Source organism: Vidua chalybeata, chromosome 5, assembly GCF_026979565.1.
Source record: "Vidua chalybeata isolate OUT-0048 chromosome 5, bVidCha1 merged haplotype, whole genome shotgun sequence".
Taxonomy (NCBI): Eukaryota; Metazoa; Chordata; class Aves; order Passeriformes; family Viduidae; genus Vidua; species Vidua chalybeata.
The window spans coordinates 68,928,235-68,945,527 of NC_071534.1; the positions used below are offsets into that span (position 1 = coordinate 68,928,235).

The 17,293-nt window shown below is 41.6% G+C and overlaps 1 protein-coding gene across 2 annotated transcripts; it reads left to right on the forward strand.

Annotated features, from left to right (window-relative positions):
- On the forward strand, positions 1-14,647 carry LOC128788385 (interleukin-2 receptor subunit alpha-like). 2 transcript variants are annotated; one of them, XM_053943391.1, is made up of 7 exons: positions 1-76; positions 8,668-8,853; positions 9,081-9,203; positions 9,498-9,725; positions 11,450-11,503; positions 12,367-12,439; positions 13,722-14,647. In XM_053943391.1, exons 1-6 carry the CDS (start codon positions 1-3, stop codon positions 12,417-12,419), a joined length of 720 nt encoding a protein of 239 aa, XP_053799366.1. In that variant the 3' UTR covers positions 12,420-12,439; positions 13,722-14,647. The 2 variants fall into 2 exon arrangements, with proteins under 2 accessions (XP_053799366.1, XP_053799367.1); XM_053943392.1 differs by lacking the exon at positions 1-76 and adding an exon at positions 7,727-7,806.
- Positions 14,648-17,293: the final 2,646 nt, after the last annotated feature.

Sequence of the window (17,293 nt, forward strand, 5' to 3'; positions counted from 1 at the left end):
ATGTGGACCAGTCCCATGGAGCTCAAGTGGCTTTTGATGTGGCTCTTGTTTGGATTCATCAAGGGGAACAGGCCAGGTAAAAGACTCTTTTTGCCTTTTGGGGAGGGAAAAAGTGATTTGGGTCTTTTGGTGGTTGTTAGAGGGTGTTCACAACATCCTGACTTTTTTCAGCAAAGAAAAGATGCTAAGGAGCTTAAGGAATTTATTATTCTAAGGAAATGAGAGAAATTAGTTCTGTGCCCACAGACTGCCAACTGCAGAAAATCCAGAGCTTTAGAGGATATTTTTTGTCTGACTAATGTATGTATCCTCCAACCCATCACTGGAACAGTGGGCAGATCAAAGCAGCCTGAGGCAGCCCTTTGAATTTCCTTTTTCCATTTTGCTTGTAAGTTTAGGAAACAAAAATAGACATTGAAATGCCAGTACCCCGTAGGTAAAAATGATGGCAATGCTCTTAGTTAAAAGGTACCATCCAAATTTGCTATAGGTACTGTAGATATGAAATATTTTTTCAGCTATACCTCTCAATCAGCAGTGCCTATAAGCTGTGAATGGAGACAGCTAATCCAATTCAGCACAATTTTACACATTTATAAATGGTGACACTGCTTATATTTGGCTTATTTATCATGACAAGTGTGTGCATTGTGAAATGGTCTGGTGATGCATTAGTGTATTTAAATTTAAACTGCTTTGTTCAAAGGCAGGGATAAAAAAAAAAAAAACCTTCCATTCTCAGTGCTCCATAAATGTGATATTTCTTTCTGTGTCTGATGATGATGTCCAGGCTGAGAGGTATGAACAGACACAGCCTAAAGCAGGCTCTCAGATATGCTGGTACTGTAACTGCTGATGGATCACCCTTAGCAGGGCTGGGAATTTTCCTCAGGGCTGCCCATCTCAAGGGAAGAGTGTGTTACTAATGACTGAACTGATAAATGCAGGAAGGACCTTCATGAATGTTGAAGCCCCAGGTGATTTTATTCTCGTTATTTTGCCAGTAAATGCTGCACTTTCTCCTTTCACTGCCAGATGAGGTGCCAGAGCCCCTGGGAAGTGTTTGGTGCTGCATGCAGGAGCAGCACCATGAGCTGCTCAGCCAGAGATGTGTCAGTGGGATCAGTTCTGGGATGAGTCAGGTTCCCCAAATCACACTTTCTGTATTACTCTGCCTGGAACATGTTGTGAAATTTCTGGCAGGTCTCGTTTATCAGAAACCTTTTTGTTTTTTGGAAAAAAATCTAGGGGTGTCAGAGCAGTTGCATTTTATGCTATTTCATGTAATTTTATTCACCACTGAATGAATTAATGCACAGGATTGCATTCTCCACTGTATCACTAAGCTCTTATTTCCTCAGCTTCCTTTACTTATTTTCAATGTCTCTCCCAATGTTTAAACATAATATTTATATATATATATATATATATTTGTAATTTCTCTCTGCAAATAATATGCTAAGGTAGAAACACCACCTTTTGCCAGTTTAGGAGCTTTTAATCATGGAGACACCTAAGGTATTGTGGCTGTAAGACCTGTTGATTTAATTCCTTAGGGGGATCAACAAGGAGACCTGGGAATAGACATGAGCAAAGCAAAGGGAAAGGGGCTGGGTCAAACTGGTCAAAAAACAACCAGGCCTCAGCACATACAGTGCTTTTTTTATTATTTTGCCTTAGTATTTTCAGCTTGTCCCAGCACTGCAAGTTCAGTTTTGTAAATACATCCAGCCCTAGATGGTGTTTGTCAAAATGCAATATCAGGAATACATATAATTAGAGGGAGAAGGAAATAAAACCCATTTGTTTTACAGAATAGTTTCACTGATAGTTCTCAAAGTGAGAGAGAAAAGTCCTGCGGGACTGGGGAAGTTAAGGCATGGGATGATCATTCATTTAATAAATATTAAACTACACCTTAGTGCTAAAAAGAAGAGAAATGCTGGTTTTCCTGTGAGGAGCATCACATTTATCTCCTTTATTCTGCACAGCAGCAGTGCCTAGAAGATGCAGGCATGGGTGAAGCCTGAAGTGAGGGTCAAACACAAGGTAAAAGCTGGTCTGTGCTCCTACAACCTTTCCATCTTGCTGTTCATCATACAGGGATACACTGAACAGATTTGCAACTTAAACCTGGAAAGGATTAAAATTCACAAAAGAAAGAAATTCATTCAAGTGAATTTCATTCACACAAGATGGGTACCAGATCTCAGTCATGTAAATGAGAGGAATTTCTTTTCCATTATACTTGCATATTAGTGCTGGCCCCCATGGATTTGAAATGCAATGCAGAATACATTAAAGTTGTCAAACACAGACAAGTGATTCTTATAAGGTCAACTAGAGAGCAAATACCTTTACAAACCTTTTCAGCTACAGTGGCCTTCAGCAACAAAGGGTTCAATATGCAGCTACAAGTAAAAAAATGTTAGTAAAATGTTTTAAAAGTGTGATCCTACTGGGGAAAAGCAGACATTACAGACAGAGATCCTGCAGTACCTGCTTCTTTAGCTGGAGGAATTGTCTTTCCACCTCATCAGAGGTGAGATGTTATGTCCTTTTTTCCTTTTATTGCAGAAAAGAATCCACTCTTTATCTAATTCTAGAAAGACACTGCTTCTGACCTTGCTCACTGTTGCCTTCAGAGTGTTGTTATTTTGGTCTCCCTACCTGCTCAATGTTCAACTTTGTCTGCCCTGTTCTCCTGTTGTATCAATGCTATCTTCAGAGCCCGGCTTCTGAATATTTTCTACCCACGGATTCCGTTCCCTGACCTTGGTCCTGAATTTTGGAACAAAGTGGCTCCCTGAGTCTTTGCTCCATCTCCTCTAATGCTTCCCCAAAAACTTACATTTCCAAAGTCCTTCCGTGACTTTCCCCATTTGACTCCCTGTTCCTCAGCCCTGCCAGGGGAGCGGCACTCTGTCATCTGCTGCTTTCTTTTGATGTTCTTGATTTGTAAAGTAAGCCTTCACATAAAGAATATATAACCCTCTCTATGTGGAAAAACACTTCATGCACGACAACAGAAAAATCATGTTCATGTGCAGAAAATTTCCATCTCACTCTTGAGATCTCCAGGGCAAAGCTCCATGACCATGCTAAGTCAGGTGAGATGAGTCCTTAGGGAATATTTGAAATCAAAATTTCCCCACTAGACCTTTTTTTTTTTTCCCATTTTCCCAAGACTGGGAAACACACTTGTCAGACCGTTCAATTATTTTCAGAGAGGATATTCTCTACTTTCAGCCCTACAAAAGGCAAGTCTGAGAAAATTCCAGACAAAGGAAAGAATTTGTATCTCTGCTGTTGTTTAAAAATACATTTTTTTTTCTTTTCAGATGAAAATATCAAAGACGTGTGTTACTGAGCTTGTCTGTTTAAGCAAAAGTGTCACACACCAAAACAAGTCTTTCATGTATGATATTCTCAAAACTTGGCTCTGTGTTCTGCTACAAAACCACATGCCATGATTGCATGTAGGGAGTCTGAGCTCTGCGGCTTTACCACGGAACCAAGGATGTTATAAACACCCAGAAACAAAAAAAAGTGTTCCCTGTTCTTTACTTAGTGCACTTTCTATGCAGCACACTGTGCCCAGGCAAGTTTTCCTCTCTCTTCCTTCTTTGCTAATGATCCCTCTTCCAATTCCACATCTTGAGTTCAAGTCCCCAGCCCAGCCTCTCTGCTAGGGCAGGTGTGAGATCTATCAATACATCAGGCAAACCACTCTGATTATCAATGTGAGCATGTAAGAACATTCTTCCACCACTGCAGCTGATAAAAAGAAAGAAGCACTTCAAAGCTTTGCTTTGGAGAAGGTAAATTAGGTGTCTGCTGTGCTCTAGAGAGGTTTGCCCAGCTCCACTTCTCACAGAAGGAGCTAAGAAGGCATATTCCTGAGGCTAAATTATGCTTAACATGAGAAAGCTTAGTCCACTGTGCAACCTGCTCTAGCCTTGCTGTATATGGAATTTTTTTGGCGTTAGATTCCACTGCCTAGGTCAATGGCAAACAGCTGGTCAGCAGGGTTAAGCCAAGAGGTAAGAGAAGTGCATTTCTCCAAAACCCAGTTTTCTGTGGTCCTAGAGCTCCTGACAGTTCATATTCCACTTTATTTTACACTGTTTTTTGAACAGAGACATCTCGTACAGCAAACTCAGCAGAGACTGAACTGCCAGGTCCTTAGAACAGGACATTCTTCTTCACCACTGCTGGAAATATTCAAACCCACCTCCATCCCCCTAAGGCTGGTCTCTCCTCCATTGCTGTTTGTATTAAAACTTGTGCCTGGTCATTTTATCTGCACTGTATTTCTGTCACTTACACTGCAGACTCACTATTACTCAAATTATTTTTTAAGATAATCTCTCTATAATCCAAGGTACGGTTAATTATAATCTCACAGGCAAATTAAGTTGGGGTCTGTACCCCAACCCCACATCTGGGATCTATTCCCATCTTACAAATTCACATACGTAATAAATGTCATTAATGGGGGAAAGAATCCTGCAGAGCTGAGGCTTGCTTGTTAAAGGATCCTTTGGGAATAAGTTTTGAAGTTAGAAAATGTTCATTACCATTTCAGTCCTGATGTCGGTATCAATTCCTTCGCTTTGCCTGTATCAGTTTCATCTTCATGAGACTGCACCATTTAGAGAGCCCAGTTTCACACAGCACATAAATCCCCGGGGTTGATTTAGCTTTTCAGGCACAGCTGGGGAAATATCTTCATTTTGGCTCGGTTTGATTTGTTGGTATCTCTGGGGAGAGGTGCTCTTCATCTCTGAACTGGGCAGGTGTGTGCACTGCCTGGTTTCTTCCACTGCTTCTGCCCAAAACTTCAGAGCATCCAGTTTCTTACCAATCCCATCCTACTGCCTTTGTGCTAAGGGGAAAATCATCCTATTTTTGTACCTTTCTGCTTTAACTTGACATCAGATTAATGTCAGTGCTGGTGACACACAGCCACGTGACAGGGGAAATTCTGATTTTAGGTTAGTGTGCCATGATTCACTGTCTTTTACCTAGAACTAAAAATACCTGTTACAAATTTTCCCCACTCACTTCTTGTGGACTAAAGGTGTTGTTTTAAAGCCTCATCTATCACTGCTCTGCCAACTCAGACGTGGAAGAGAAACAGGAGGGAGGGTTTCATGAAGCCTGGTACTGCCAGCACACCCACCAAGAGCAGTTTTGTGGTTGTGTGAGTAACATAGTTGAATGGGAAACGTGAGGGAAGAAATCTGAAAGAACTGATGCTGATTTAGATGCTGGGTTTCTTTCCCTCCAGTGTCTCCTGTGTGATATCTGACAGCTCATGTGGAAATCCCAGAGGTCCTGAGACATCTCAAATGGCATCAGACACCCCAGCTCACACCTATCTGTTGGCTCAGATGACAAGGCTTGCAGTTCTCAAAAAACTTTTCAAACTTAATTTAGAGAGTGCTCCAGCAGAACCAATAACTACTTTTTAATTGTTATGTTTCATGGCTGTCTATTGTCTCAATACAGAAGTTTCCTTCTAATTCCAAGGGTTTGTCTCCATCCACTCCATCATAATCATTGAAACCACCTCCAGAATTTCCACAAATGCTGTAGGCACCAAAAACCCATTAATATGGGGAGACACAGAAATTCCCACCTGTTTTAGGAGAGCTAAATGTTCTCATAATTCTGCAGCTGACAGAAAGGCTAAATCCCTGTGAACACAATTACACCAACCTCTCTGTTTGGCCCATTTTCTACCTGTAAGTGCAGAGAAATGAAGTCCCAGGACACTTCTGGGGTGTGGGAAATGAGAATAAGTGGTAGGGGCTGATGAATTTTGTGAATGAAGGAATGAGAGAGCAGTGGACATCAGGATAGCAGGAGAAGGAAATAGTGGCACACAACACCTTGTCATGGGGATGAAAAATTGGAATATGTGCAGAGGCAAAATGAGGAGGCAAAGAAAACATCAAGACATCTCAAGGTAATGTGAGGGCAGTATTTCAAACCAGTAATAGCAGGAGTGCAGCCCTGGAGCAGCTGTGGGGGGGTGCAGAATCCAGGGAAAACTGGGCTGTGCAAAACTAGGTCACCACAGGCTGAGAGGCAGGTTATGCCCAGCTGTGCTGGCCTTTTAAAAGATTGACATTTTCATATCACGCCAACTCAAACAAGGTGATTGGCTAATTACCAACAAGGTGCAAAACAACAAAAAAAAACCCAAAAAACAAAGTTGATCTTTCCTAAAAATGTAAAAAAGTCAGAAATTTGGTGAAGGAAAAAATCTACCCTGCCATTCCCTACTCCCTGGATTCTTCCAATCCCTTGGCTATTTTACCACTCACATAGCAAGGATATTGATTTTTTTAGGGGCAAACCATGTAGTTTCCTTGGGCACAAAGATGGAATGAAGTTTTAGGCTCAATTCACTCCAGAGGTCAGGATGGTCCAGACCTCACCAGATCTGCATCCTCCCTGCAGTCTTCCCAAACTATTCCAGGAGGTGCCATGACATGAAACCGAAGGAACACGTGGAGATGCTGGAACAGGTCCAAAGAAGGGCAGTGGAGCTGGGGAAGGGTCTGGAGCACAGGTCTGACGAGGAGAGGCTGAGGGATCTGGGGGAGCTCAGCCTGGAGAAAAGGAGACTCAGGGAGAAGCTTTTCACTCCCTAAAACTTCCTGGCAGGAGGGTGCATGAGTTACATGCTGAGTGCCTACTTTTTCTAGAAAGAGGAGTAAAAACCACATAAAGAGAAGCACTTCTGAAGATATATAAGATATTTTGAGACAATTAAGAGCAATCATGGCAAAGGATATTTTGCAAAATCCATATTCATTCATGGCTCCTCCCAGTGTGAGGACTGGTACAACAATAAACCCAAAAGTTGATGACTTTGATCAAACACATTGGTGAGAAGTATGGGAGGAGAAGCCAGTGTTTCAGAAGGTTATGATGATTGCAAAGGAGAAGGTTCTTGAAAATGGGAGCAAAATATTTAATTGACAATGACAATTGACAATTTAAGTGACAATGAAGCAGTTAAAAGTCAAAGGGAGGCAGGCACAAGGTCACAACAAGACCTGGGAAATTTCTCTTCCAAAATTCTTTCTGGATCGGAGAAAGAAGTATAATTGTAAAGGTCAAAGAAGATAATGCAGTTATTTAGAGGTGAGAAGACAAGAACTTAAGCAATGTGGATGAAATTAAAAGGCTGGATTCAAGAAAGGCTGTGTGTGATCCAGCTGTAATGTGGATGTTCACCACCTCCCAAGTGCACCATTTCTGCACAATCCCTTTCTGATGTGTGCAAGTTCAGAAGAACCCCACATCTGATCATCAATTAAAAGACTGTTTGCCCTTTATGATGAGTCGGTCAAATGTTGTGGGTTTTCTTAAGAAGAGACTAATGAGTTGTAGGTTTGAGTGCCTTATGCTGAGATTCAGATCTGCAATCTGCTTCAAAGAGGCTTTTGAAGTCTTGAGGGAAACAAGCTTTTAGCTTTCAGGGAAAGTGAGAGTACATGATCTCAACTTGCTGCTGATCTGATAACTCTTTAATTTTAATCACCCTGACAGTCTGTGGTAAACCATGTGGTTAACTATTTCGGGTGCAGTCGCTTCTCTCAAAGCCACAGTCTGATGTAGTTTACAAGGCGAATCCTTTGATAACACAGAGGTACAAGGGGATTGAAACAACCCCTATGCAGATTAGCTGTTAAACTGCTCACATACCTTTTGTTGTTGCCTTCTACAAACTTTGTGACTTACTAAACAGCAAGACATTGTAAAGCAAAGAGGGCAGAAAATATCGAAGTGAGGAAATGAAAGTAAAGGGCATTGCAGGGCTGGGGCTGGGAGTCACAGGTTGAGTTGCTGTTGGTCTTTCGAGGAGAAAACACATTGGGAGTCAAGGGCAGACATCAAATGATGAACAGCTATCAGGGACTTGAGGGCCTTTGGCAGTCACTCCTGCTGGTTGCTAAGGCTGCATTAATTATTGCTGCAGAAAGTGTGAGGATATGATGACTAAGAAGTTTCACTCCCGATAGCTGTTACTGTTGTGCATAAGCATAAAGGGCCACAGATCAGGCACCCAAAGATCCAGAGTGCCAGGCCTGGTGCAACCAGACTATTTGATCCTTTAATTTCTCAGCCTTTAGGCCTTAAATAATAATTATGTAGTGCCTTTTTCAACCTCTGGGTCCCCAGCTCAGCTTGAGCAGGCTTTTCAAGTGCACTGAAATTATCTAACTTAATTCATTCCAACTGATTGAGAAGTATATTTAGATATGATTTACTGATGACACAACACTTCACATCCTTGTTTTGGGGCAAGTTATATTTAGGTTTGCAAATTTATTTCACAGTAAGCTGCTCTTTGGTGTCCTCAGACAGAACTGAGAGTCTATGCCCATTCCCAATGTTTGCTTATAGATGATTGCACCTTTTAATTGCTTACTTTTGCCTGTTGTGCCTCACTCCATAGACTGAGGCCTGTACACTCTGCTGGGGGTAGCTGCTCTCCAAAACAATTGTGTAAAACTTCATTAAGGAATTGTTGATAGTGTTTCATGCTTCCATCTGCTGGATATGTCTTTTATTGAGAATGGGGCAGTCCTTGATCCATAAAGTAAAATGCCATGCTGTCCTGATTCTCAGGCTTTCTGTTTGCAGGTGTATGCCCACGTCTTTCACCGACTGAATTTGCTGATGTTACTGCTGAGATGTATCCACCACAGACCAAACTGTACTATGAGTGTGACCCTGACTATGTCAGAAAGGCTAGTGCATACCTAGGAATTCAGTGTAAGATTGAACAGCAGGGTGCTGTTTGGAAATACCAACCATTTAAATGCTTTGGTGAGTGAGTGTTGGTTTTTTTTTTTTTTTTCTATACATAGAGGTGTTTCTCCTCTATGTGTTACTTGGTATAAAACAAATCTGGGCATTAGCAAAAGATCTTTTGTGCTTATTTTTCTAAGTTAGAACTTGAAACAGTTTTATCCAACCTCTAGAAGCTTGGGTGCTCTGGCACTTTGTTCTGATATTTGTCCTGCTGTAACTCAACAAATGTAACTTCTCCACAGATAAGAAAGATTTGTCCTCAACGGATCCCATGATGGAGTTAGAACTTACACAGAAACCAGAAAGAGAACCAAAGAGCCCTGCACCCCAGAAGCAAGAAGACCTTTCAGAGTCCAAACAAAAAGGTAAATAAGAGCTCATTCAATACTTCTCCTGCTGATTTCCATGGGAGTAGTGTAAAACTGGTGAATAATATTTAATTATTTTGCAGACAGAGGGAAAGAAATTATTTCTGTAATATCTTGGCTGAATAAGGTGATATGGTATAAGCAATTCAGTGGTTTATATCCTAACCAAGAATTAGAAAGCCTTGCTATATCCTGCTTGTCTATATTTCCTAAGAACACAAGATTTTCAAGAAGAGAAGCAGTATGCAAAATCTGTCTGTTTTAACCCTGTGCTGCCTTGTGCTCCCACAGATTTCTGTGGTCCTCCCAAGACTGTTCCACATGCCTCCATAAGGCTGCCCCAACAGCATTACGTGGGACAAGTCTTACATTTCAAATGCCAGACAGGTTATGATAAGAGACCCCCCACCTTTGGCAGCAGGACGTGCAAGGAGGTGAATGGCAAAACCTTCTGGACCCCCCTTGATATGAGATGCACCAATGACAGCAGCCAGTGGCCACCACAGACCATTGGGCCAGGTAAGACGGTTGTGATCACACCACAGCAATGTCCTGACCTGCTCATGTGGGGTTCAGACTTCCCAGCTGTCATGGGGAGAGTGGGAGCTTCAAAAAAGTTTACTAAAGAAGCTCTGCCACTGAGGGGAATAAAGAACTCCCTTGTGTATTTAAACACATTCACAGAAAGGGGTTGAAATGAAGGCAAATCCTTCCTTAGCCTCAGATTTTGTCAACAGTTTAAATTTAAAGAATCACTCTGTCCTGCAAGTACTATTGATGGCAAATCAGATGTATTTATATAAAAAAGAATTGTTTATTAAGACAAGTGAACAGGAGGTAGCAGACAAAAGACCTTCACCAAAATTACTTACTACACAGCATAAAACTAAAATAACTATTAGCAAATAATATAAAACTGTATCAAGATACCTATATTAAAGCCAACAAAAGAAATAGTATTGATTAGGAGTCAAATTTAACTTACCACTGAAATTATGATAATGTACACAGACAGATTCCTTCACTTAATCCCTTGGGAAGTAACCATGAAATAGGTGTCCCTACTCACAGGAGAAACTCCACACATTTCCAGGAAAATGTACAGATTTCTGCTTTGTGAAAGTTCGCTGTAGCTTTTATAGTTGTAAAATGAATGTCTGTCAGTGAGAAATTCAGCCTGTTTTGTCATTCCAGCCTTTGTGACCATACCAGACCACTGCACACACTGTTTTGGCATCAGCCCAGGACTTTCTCCCCTATTTCATAGATCTGTTTCTCTGTGGTTCCTGGTTCAGAGTGTTCCTGGTACAGAAGACACAATTTGCTGTCTGATCTTTCCTCTACCATCATGACACCATTGAAAATTTCACTTGGTGCTATCAGGATAAGAGAATTTCTTGATATAGCCCATCAACAAAGCAGTCCTAGAAAATAATACAGCCTATTGAAATTACATATATTTAAAATTTGCAAATATTTTAAAAATTTAAAATTTGGATTGTGAAAAACATGGGCTGGATAACAAAAGAACCCCCCTTGGCCTTTAATTCAACAAAATAGTAATTCCAGTTTCCTGCAAAATGCTCTGAAACTTCAGCAAGGTCAGGTTCTTGCAAATAGAGCACCAAATATTTATTCCCCTAAAGTGTTGCCTTTGTATTTGTTATGATCTGATGTTCGTAATGAAGCTGGAACTTTCAGTTCTCCTTCAGCATTCAGCACAAAAAATTTATCAAGAAACCACTATTACAGTTTGTCTTGTTAAAAATCTTGCCCCATACAGGGGCAAGTTCAGAGCTTCCTTTTCAGGATAAGAGAAAAATTAAATTAATTTCTTGCACCAGGGAAGTTTTAGATTACATTTTTGGGAAAAAGCAGGTCCTGGTTGAAACCATGTTTCCAAGTACTAGCTTGGCACCTTGAATGTCATCCTTCCACTCTTATATGAAGTAAAGATCTTAGATGGATCCCATTCCAGTTCACTTCATGCCCACCATTAACAAGTATCAGGTCAGCAGATATGTTGGTATCCAGGCTGGAAAGATCTGTTGATGGCCAAGAAACAAACATGGCAATTTTTAAATGTTCTGTGTAGAGGGAGAGCTGTCAGACTGTACCCTTGGAACTGCTTTGGTGCTGGAATGAGCTGGCTCTTTGGCTGACTCTGTCCTCATCACTGCTCTGGTGCTCTTCATCAGAAGAGCAAATTGATACAAAAATCAAGAATTTCTCTCTCTTCATAGGTTTGACTCGTCTGTCCTCTTTCCTTTCCTCATCGGGGACACTGCCAGTTACAGGTATGCCATTTTATTAAAAACTTCACTCCACCATCCAGAGCACTTAGTTGGTCTTTCAGTTTGTTGTTCTATTCCAAAGAAATCCTTTTCTGTTGGAAGACCTACTAAATACGCTGCAAGACAAATCTATACCCGTGTATCGTGTGAGAAGTTTATACAAAGACAGTATAAACAGATTGTTTAAGCACTTAAGTTTTTATAAAGAAATTTTCAAATATTTGTAAGGAATGTAAAAGAAAACCTGTTCAACCAAAAGTTTTTTTTTTTTAAATGGAGCCATTTTCAGATTCTTTGAGACTTTCCGTGAATTCAGCGAATCACTTCAACTGGAAAAAAGCAGAAAAAAAGTAAATATTTAAATGCTGAGGTTTTTTCACATTTTCAAAGGAATAAAAAAAGATGGGCAAATAGGACATTTCTTCACAGCTTAACTAGTGCATTTAGATCAGTCTGAAGAGATTTTTTTTCTCCCCCTTCCCCATCATCATTAGCTGATGAAATACAAATTGTGTCTTGCTGTGCATATGCTCAAGACTTTGCACAAGGGCTCTTGATTCCAGCTGGAGTCTGTCGAAAACTGTAGTGCACATTATGGTGAGAAGGAAAAATGAAATGAGATGAAGGAAGGGAAGGAGGAGTTTTGCAAACTACTCCAGGGACCACACATCAGTAGTCCCTGGTTATTCGACTGTGGTCACTCTCTAGTTGGTTGGGTCCTAGGAACAATGGAGAAACATGGAAAAATTCCTGCCGTTGGGCAGAGGGGCAAGATGAGGCCCTATCCCTAATCTTGCCTGTTTCTCCCAGTTGGAGTAAATGCAATAATTAAGAAAATTCCAGGTGCTAACCATATTGATTTTCAGGTTTTACAGCTATGTGGTTTGTTCTGCTTATCATTCCCACTGCCTTTGTGTGACTCACCAAGCATACAATAAGGTAAGTGGGACAGAATGAGGAAAATGTGAAATCTAACTAAAAAGTCCCTTGAAGTGGAAGAGTTATCAACTAGAACAGCCTCTCCCTATTGCACTGCTTAGATTTCTGGGCATCTTCTTGGTGTTAAATATGATCCTGGATTTTGGGATTGTCTGATTCAGCTGTTAAATATTGGCACAAGAAAAGGAGGAATCAGAGCTTTTAAAATCAAAAAAATCTCAGAGCAAGTTGCCCAGAGAGGTTGTGGACTCCTCATCCCTGGAAGTATCCAAGGCCAGGTTAGATTGAACTTGGAGCAACCTGGGATAATGGAAGGTGTTCCTGACCATGGCAGAGGGATAGAATGAGATGGGCTTTAAGATCTCTTCCAATCCAAATCATTCTGTGATTCTCTAATTCTAAAAAGCAGTCTTTGTCCCAGCCATTGTGGAACTGAGAATGGTAGTTCAAATAATGGGTAGGAGATTAAGTCTGTGGGAAAATTAAGGTTAATTATGCAAATACGTTGTTTCAGATAGGTTATGCAATCAGTCTTTTTCTCTCTGGCCAAACCGTGGGAAATCTGGGGGAGCATCTGCCACCACAATCACGTAATTCTGTTTCCTTCATCCCCCTAATTTCAGAGTTGTGTCATGACAACTTTGTACTTCAGATTTATTTCAGTCTGGCCTCCTCCCTGTTTCTGTTACTACGCTGAGATGCACCAAGGCTGTTCCTGTTCACAGGCTCCCTAGCCTAGTTAAGCCAAGATGTCCCTATTTAACATTTGGGAATTCTCGTCTTCTCCTCTCTCTTCGCTAATCCTCATCCCTGTTTCTCTTCATGTTCCTTACCAATTACTGCTGCTTCTTAGCTGAATGAGGATTTCTCTTGAAAAGTGGGAAGGGAGGACCTTGTGAAACCACATTAGAAGTGGATTTTTTGTCAATTCATGGCTGGATAAAGCCATATAAAGTGTAAGCAATGCTTTGAAATGTGCTTTAATAAAGATAGTCAACCATGGTGGAGATTGCCTGGGCCATTGTAGGATTTTTGAAAATATCCTATGTGAAAAAGTGTCAAGAATGATCTACATTATACTGGCTCTGTGGTGGAAAAAAGGTGAAATAGCCAGTGCCAGATGAAATAGTAACTGGCAAATGAAAGAGTAACTGAGATCCTAAATGGTGTCATCTGCAAAAAATACTCTGTTGTTTCTCTGTTGTTTCTCATGGTAAATATAGAAGAAGCCACAGAAAACCTGCTTCTTCCCACCTGTAATAAGGTGTTTTTCCTGTTGTAGGGAAGACTTCTCAGGAATTTGTGGCATTCAGATGCAAACTTGTGAAATTAATGACTTGCCACAGAAGAAACCAGATTGTACCAGCGACCCCAAGACCAGCAGTGGCAAACAAGGAGGAAGCCTGGACATTTAAATCCAATGTGTGAAGGTGGCAGAAGATGTTACAGAGTAACTCTTATGAGGACAGCATGACTTTCCACCTACAGCGTGCTGGTAGGAGGACTGCACCCCATCACTGACTGATGGGGAAAGAGCCCTGCCTGGAACTGCTTCCCAAACCCACTTCTCCTCCTCCTACCATGCAGCAGATGTATCTCTAATATAACTGCAGCCCCTCCCAAGCCACCAGGAGTACATATGGACCATTCTCCCAAGCACATTAAATGGTGCCAGTGTCATTTCAGCCCACACACCATCCTCCCCACAAACAGAGCAGCTTTGCTGGACACCTGATGTCCCCCTGCCTCTTCCCCAGGTGGGTCAAGCACAGGCACAGTTTTCTCCTCAAATTGTTCCCTTTGGAAATTAAACCCCTTTACCCCCTGCACTGCAGCTGAAAAACTGACAGGATTCCCTTATGGTTCACTATATACATGCATTCCTCATCACTCCCCTCTTCCCAATTATTTTGGATTTGTGCCTTCCATGACAGTTCCTACATAATTCCTCCAGCTCTGACAAGGATGCTACAGATCGTGACAGCTCCTTTCAAAGCTGCAGAGAGTGAGAGAGCCCAGCACAAAGGCATCTGAGGACAGGCTCAAACACACATAATACCTGACATGTTCTTGTATTATTTAGAATTTGCAATGTCTGGATATTCTTCTGCCTCTTTTTAGCCACACTCAGCTGGGGAAGATGGGTTTCACCTGGATGAATGCAAGTATCTGTGTCTGAGGCAGGCAGTAGGGAGGAACAAGTCCCTTTAGAGAGCAGTTCACGTCACCCTACTGCCTACATATATAATAATAAATATATATTATATATAATAATTCATATATTTTTATTCTGTAATATATGTATGTGAATATGTATTTATTTATACACATGCATAGACATATAGTTATTTATGTATATACACAGGTCAAATGACTCGGGGTCTTGACCTATTTCTCTGCATTTCTCTGCATGACTTTAAAAATGCCCAGATTGATCAGATTAGCTACAGATGCTTACATGGTATATGGCAAAAGCCAAATGGGATGGATCCCTTCCTTATAATTCAGAAGACATGAGGAGGTTTTGGTCTAGTTTTCTGTTTTGAGATAGAGTGTATGTGTCATTGCTTTAGTGGTTAGTATTCCTGTTGAGTTGTTCTTACTCTATAACCTTGATGTTTATATTCTGAGAAGGTCCATGGGCATGGATGGCATGAAAGGAGACAAACCCTGGAGAGGGCAGTGTTGGAAGTGAGGGGAGTAGCCATTCACACCGGCAGTGGGTATTCAAAGAGAAACTCTCCATTTGACAGTGCTGTCCTCTAGATGACTTAGAAACATGAAAACACAATTCGGTTTTAAAAAAGGGCTTTTAATTTATGTCAAATATGAAAACACCTGTAAATTTAATGTGTGCTTTGCAAACAGAGATGTGTTCTAAGACTAGTTCTCAGATTTCCATTTTATGAGTTTACCTGCCATATAATGCTTTCATGTAGAAAATTCTGGCACCACCATTGGCACTGAGAAACTTTTATGTGCATTATGTAGGAGCACTCCTCTTGTGCCACATGAGCAGGAGCTGTGTCCTGGAGTGATGTGTGTTACTGCACTTCATGGGGCTAAAGATGGACAGGTTTGGATTCTCTGTGTGCAGCCATATTCCAGGATACACACTGAGGCAGCTGGGGGTGTTCAACCTGGAGAAGAAATGACTCCAGGGAGACCTTGGCGCCACTTCCAGTGCCTAAAGGTCCTCCAGGAGAGCTGGAGAGGGACTCTGGACATGGGCATGAAGTGACAGGACAAGGGGGAATGGTTTCCCACTGCGAGAGGGCAGGGTTAGATGGGATATTAGGGATACATTCTTAACTGTGAGGGTGGTGAGGCTCTGGCCAGAGAAGCTGTGGCTGGTCCATCCCAGGAAGTATCCAAGGCCAGGCTGGACAGGGCTAGGAGCATCCTGGGATAGTGGAAGATGTCCCTGCCCATGGCAGGGGGTTGGAACTGGATGATCTTTCATGTTCCCTTCCAGCCCAAACCATTCCATAATTCAAAGAAGCCCCAGGGAGTGGTTTTTCCCTTTTCCCATAACAGTACAGCTGCTTAAAACAAGATTTCTGCAGCTGTTAGAAGAAAAGGATATGATGTGTTAACCTGGAGTATCTGCATGTGTATTCACAAGAGCTGGCTTATACATTCCCAAATGATGTGGTCAAGGGCTCATGTTCTGCCATCCTCACCTGTGCTCACTGACAATCACAATCTCTCTGATACTCTTAAACTGCTGTTTTCTGAAGACTTCTCATGCTTGAAACTGGAAGACACTTAGCAGCCAAACCTTCTCATTTTTTTCTTTTCTTTATTTTTTCTCTCAAAAATCAAGATAAAAACACTTGCATTTTAATCTTTTTACATATCTAAGATCCAGAGTTTATCTAGACACAAAGTGGTTTTGGGTAGCCATAGTCATTAAATACCACCTTTATATAAACCAGCAAGAGAAGGACAGAGATAAATCACTGCTCCTAGCATTTACTCTCTGAAGGATGGAGCCAGTGCAACCTGTTTACTTCCAGCTCAGAACCACTGGTTCAGCCTTCTTGAGCTTGCAGGTTTTTCTATCATATTTATATCACACAATTTCATTTGCTTTGGGCTTTGAATATTTTGTGAAGGTAGTGCGGAAAAATGTAACTGCATATGAAAAGAAAAACAAAAGTATGCCAATTTGCATTCCCAAGGTACAGTACTGCTATTGAATGGTGTTGGCATTTTCTGGACTTCTTCAGCATCTGATGTAAAACCCCTCAAACCCACTGGCATAGCAGAACCATCCGTCCAGCACTTGAGACAGATCAGGCTGATCTGGAGTGTATTTTCCCTCTTAGTTCTCTTCGATATATGAATCTGCCTTCTTGGAAAGTTCTTTAGATTATGAAATTTTGAGGCTCTGAATTTACAATGAATCAAAAATTAGCAGTTCCTTAAAAATAATATCAAGTAAAATCTTTTGCTGAAGCAAAAGAAGAAATGTGAATGTGATCTGGATTCTCAGAAGCAGCTCTTGTTGTCGTGGCCTTTGAGTATTCCTTAGAATGGATCTCCTAGGTATCTGTGCAGCCCAGCTGGCACAAGGCAGGGCTCTTGCTGCTGTGCCCCTGGCAGCTGGAGGCAACAGGAGCAGAACTCCATGATGCTCCCTGGCAGTGCCCTGTGTCTGCCCTGGCATCTGGTGCTCTGTGCTCAGGTGTGCAGAGCCCCCAGAGCTGCCCAGGGCAATGGGCCTGGCCTCTCGCTGCTGGCCCAGGTCAGGGTGGGTGTTGCCCAGGATCCTGCAGCACATCAGCCAGCCCCAGTGGGGCTCTCCAAAGCTCAGGGCAGCTGCAGTGGCCCAGGGGGCATCTCTTTCTG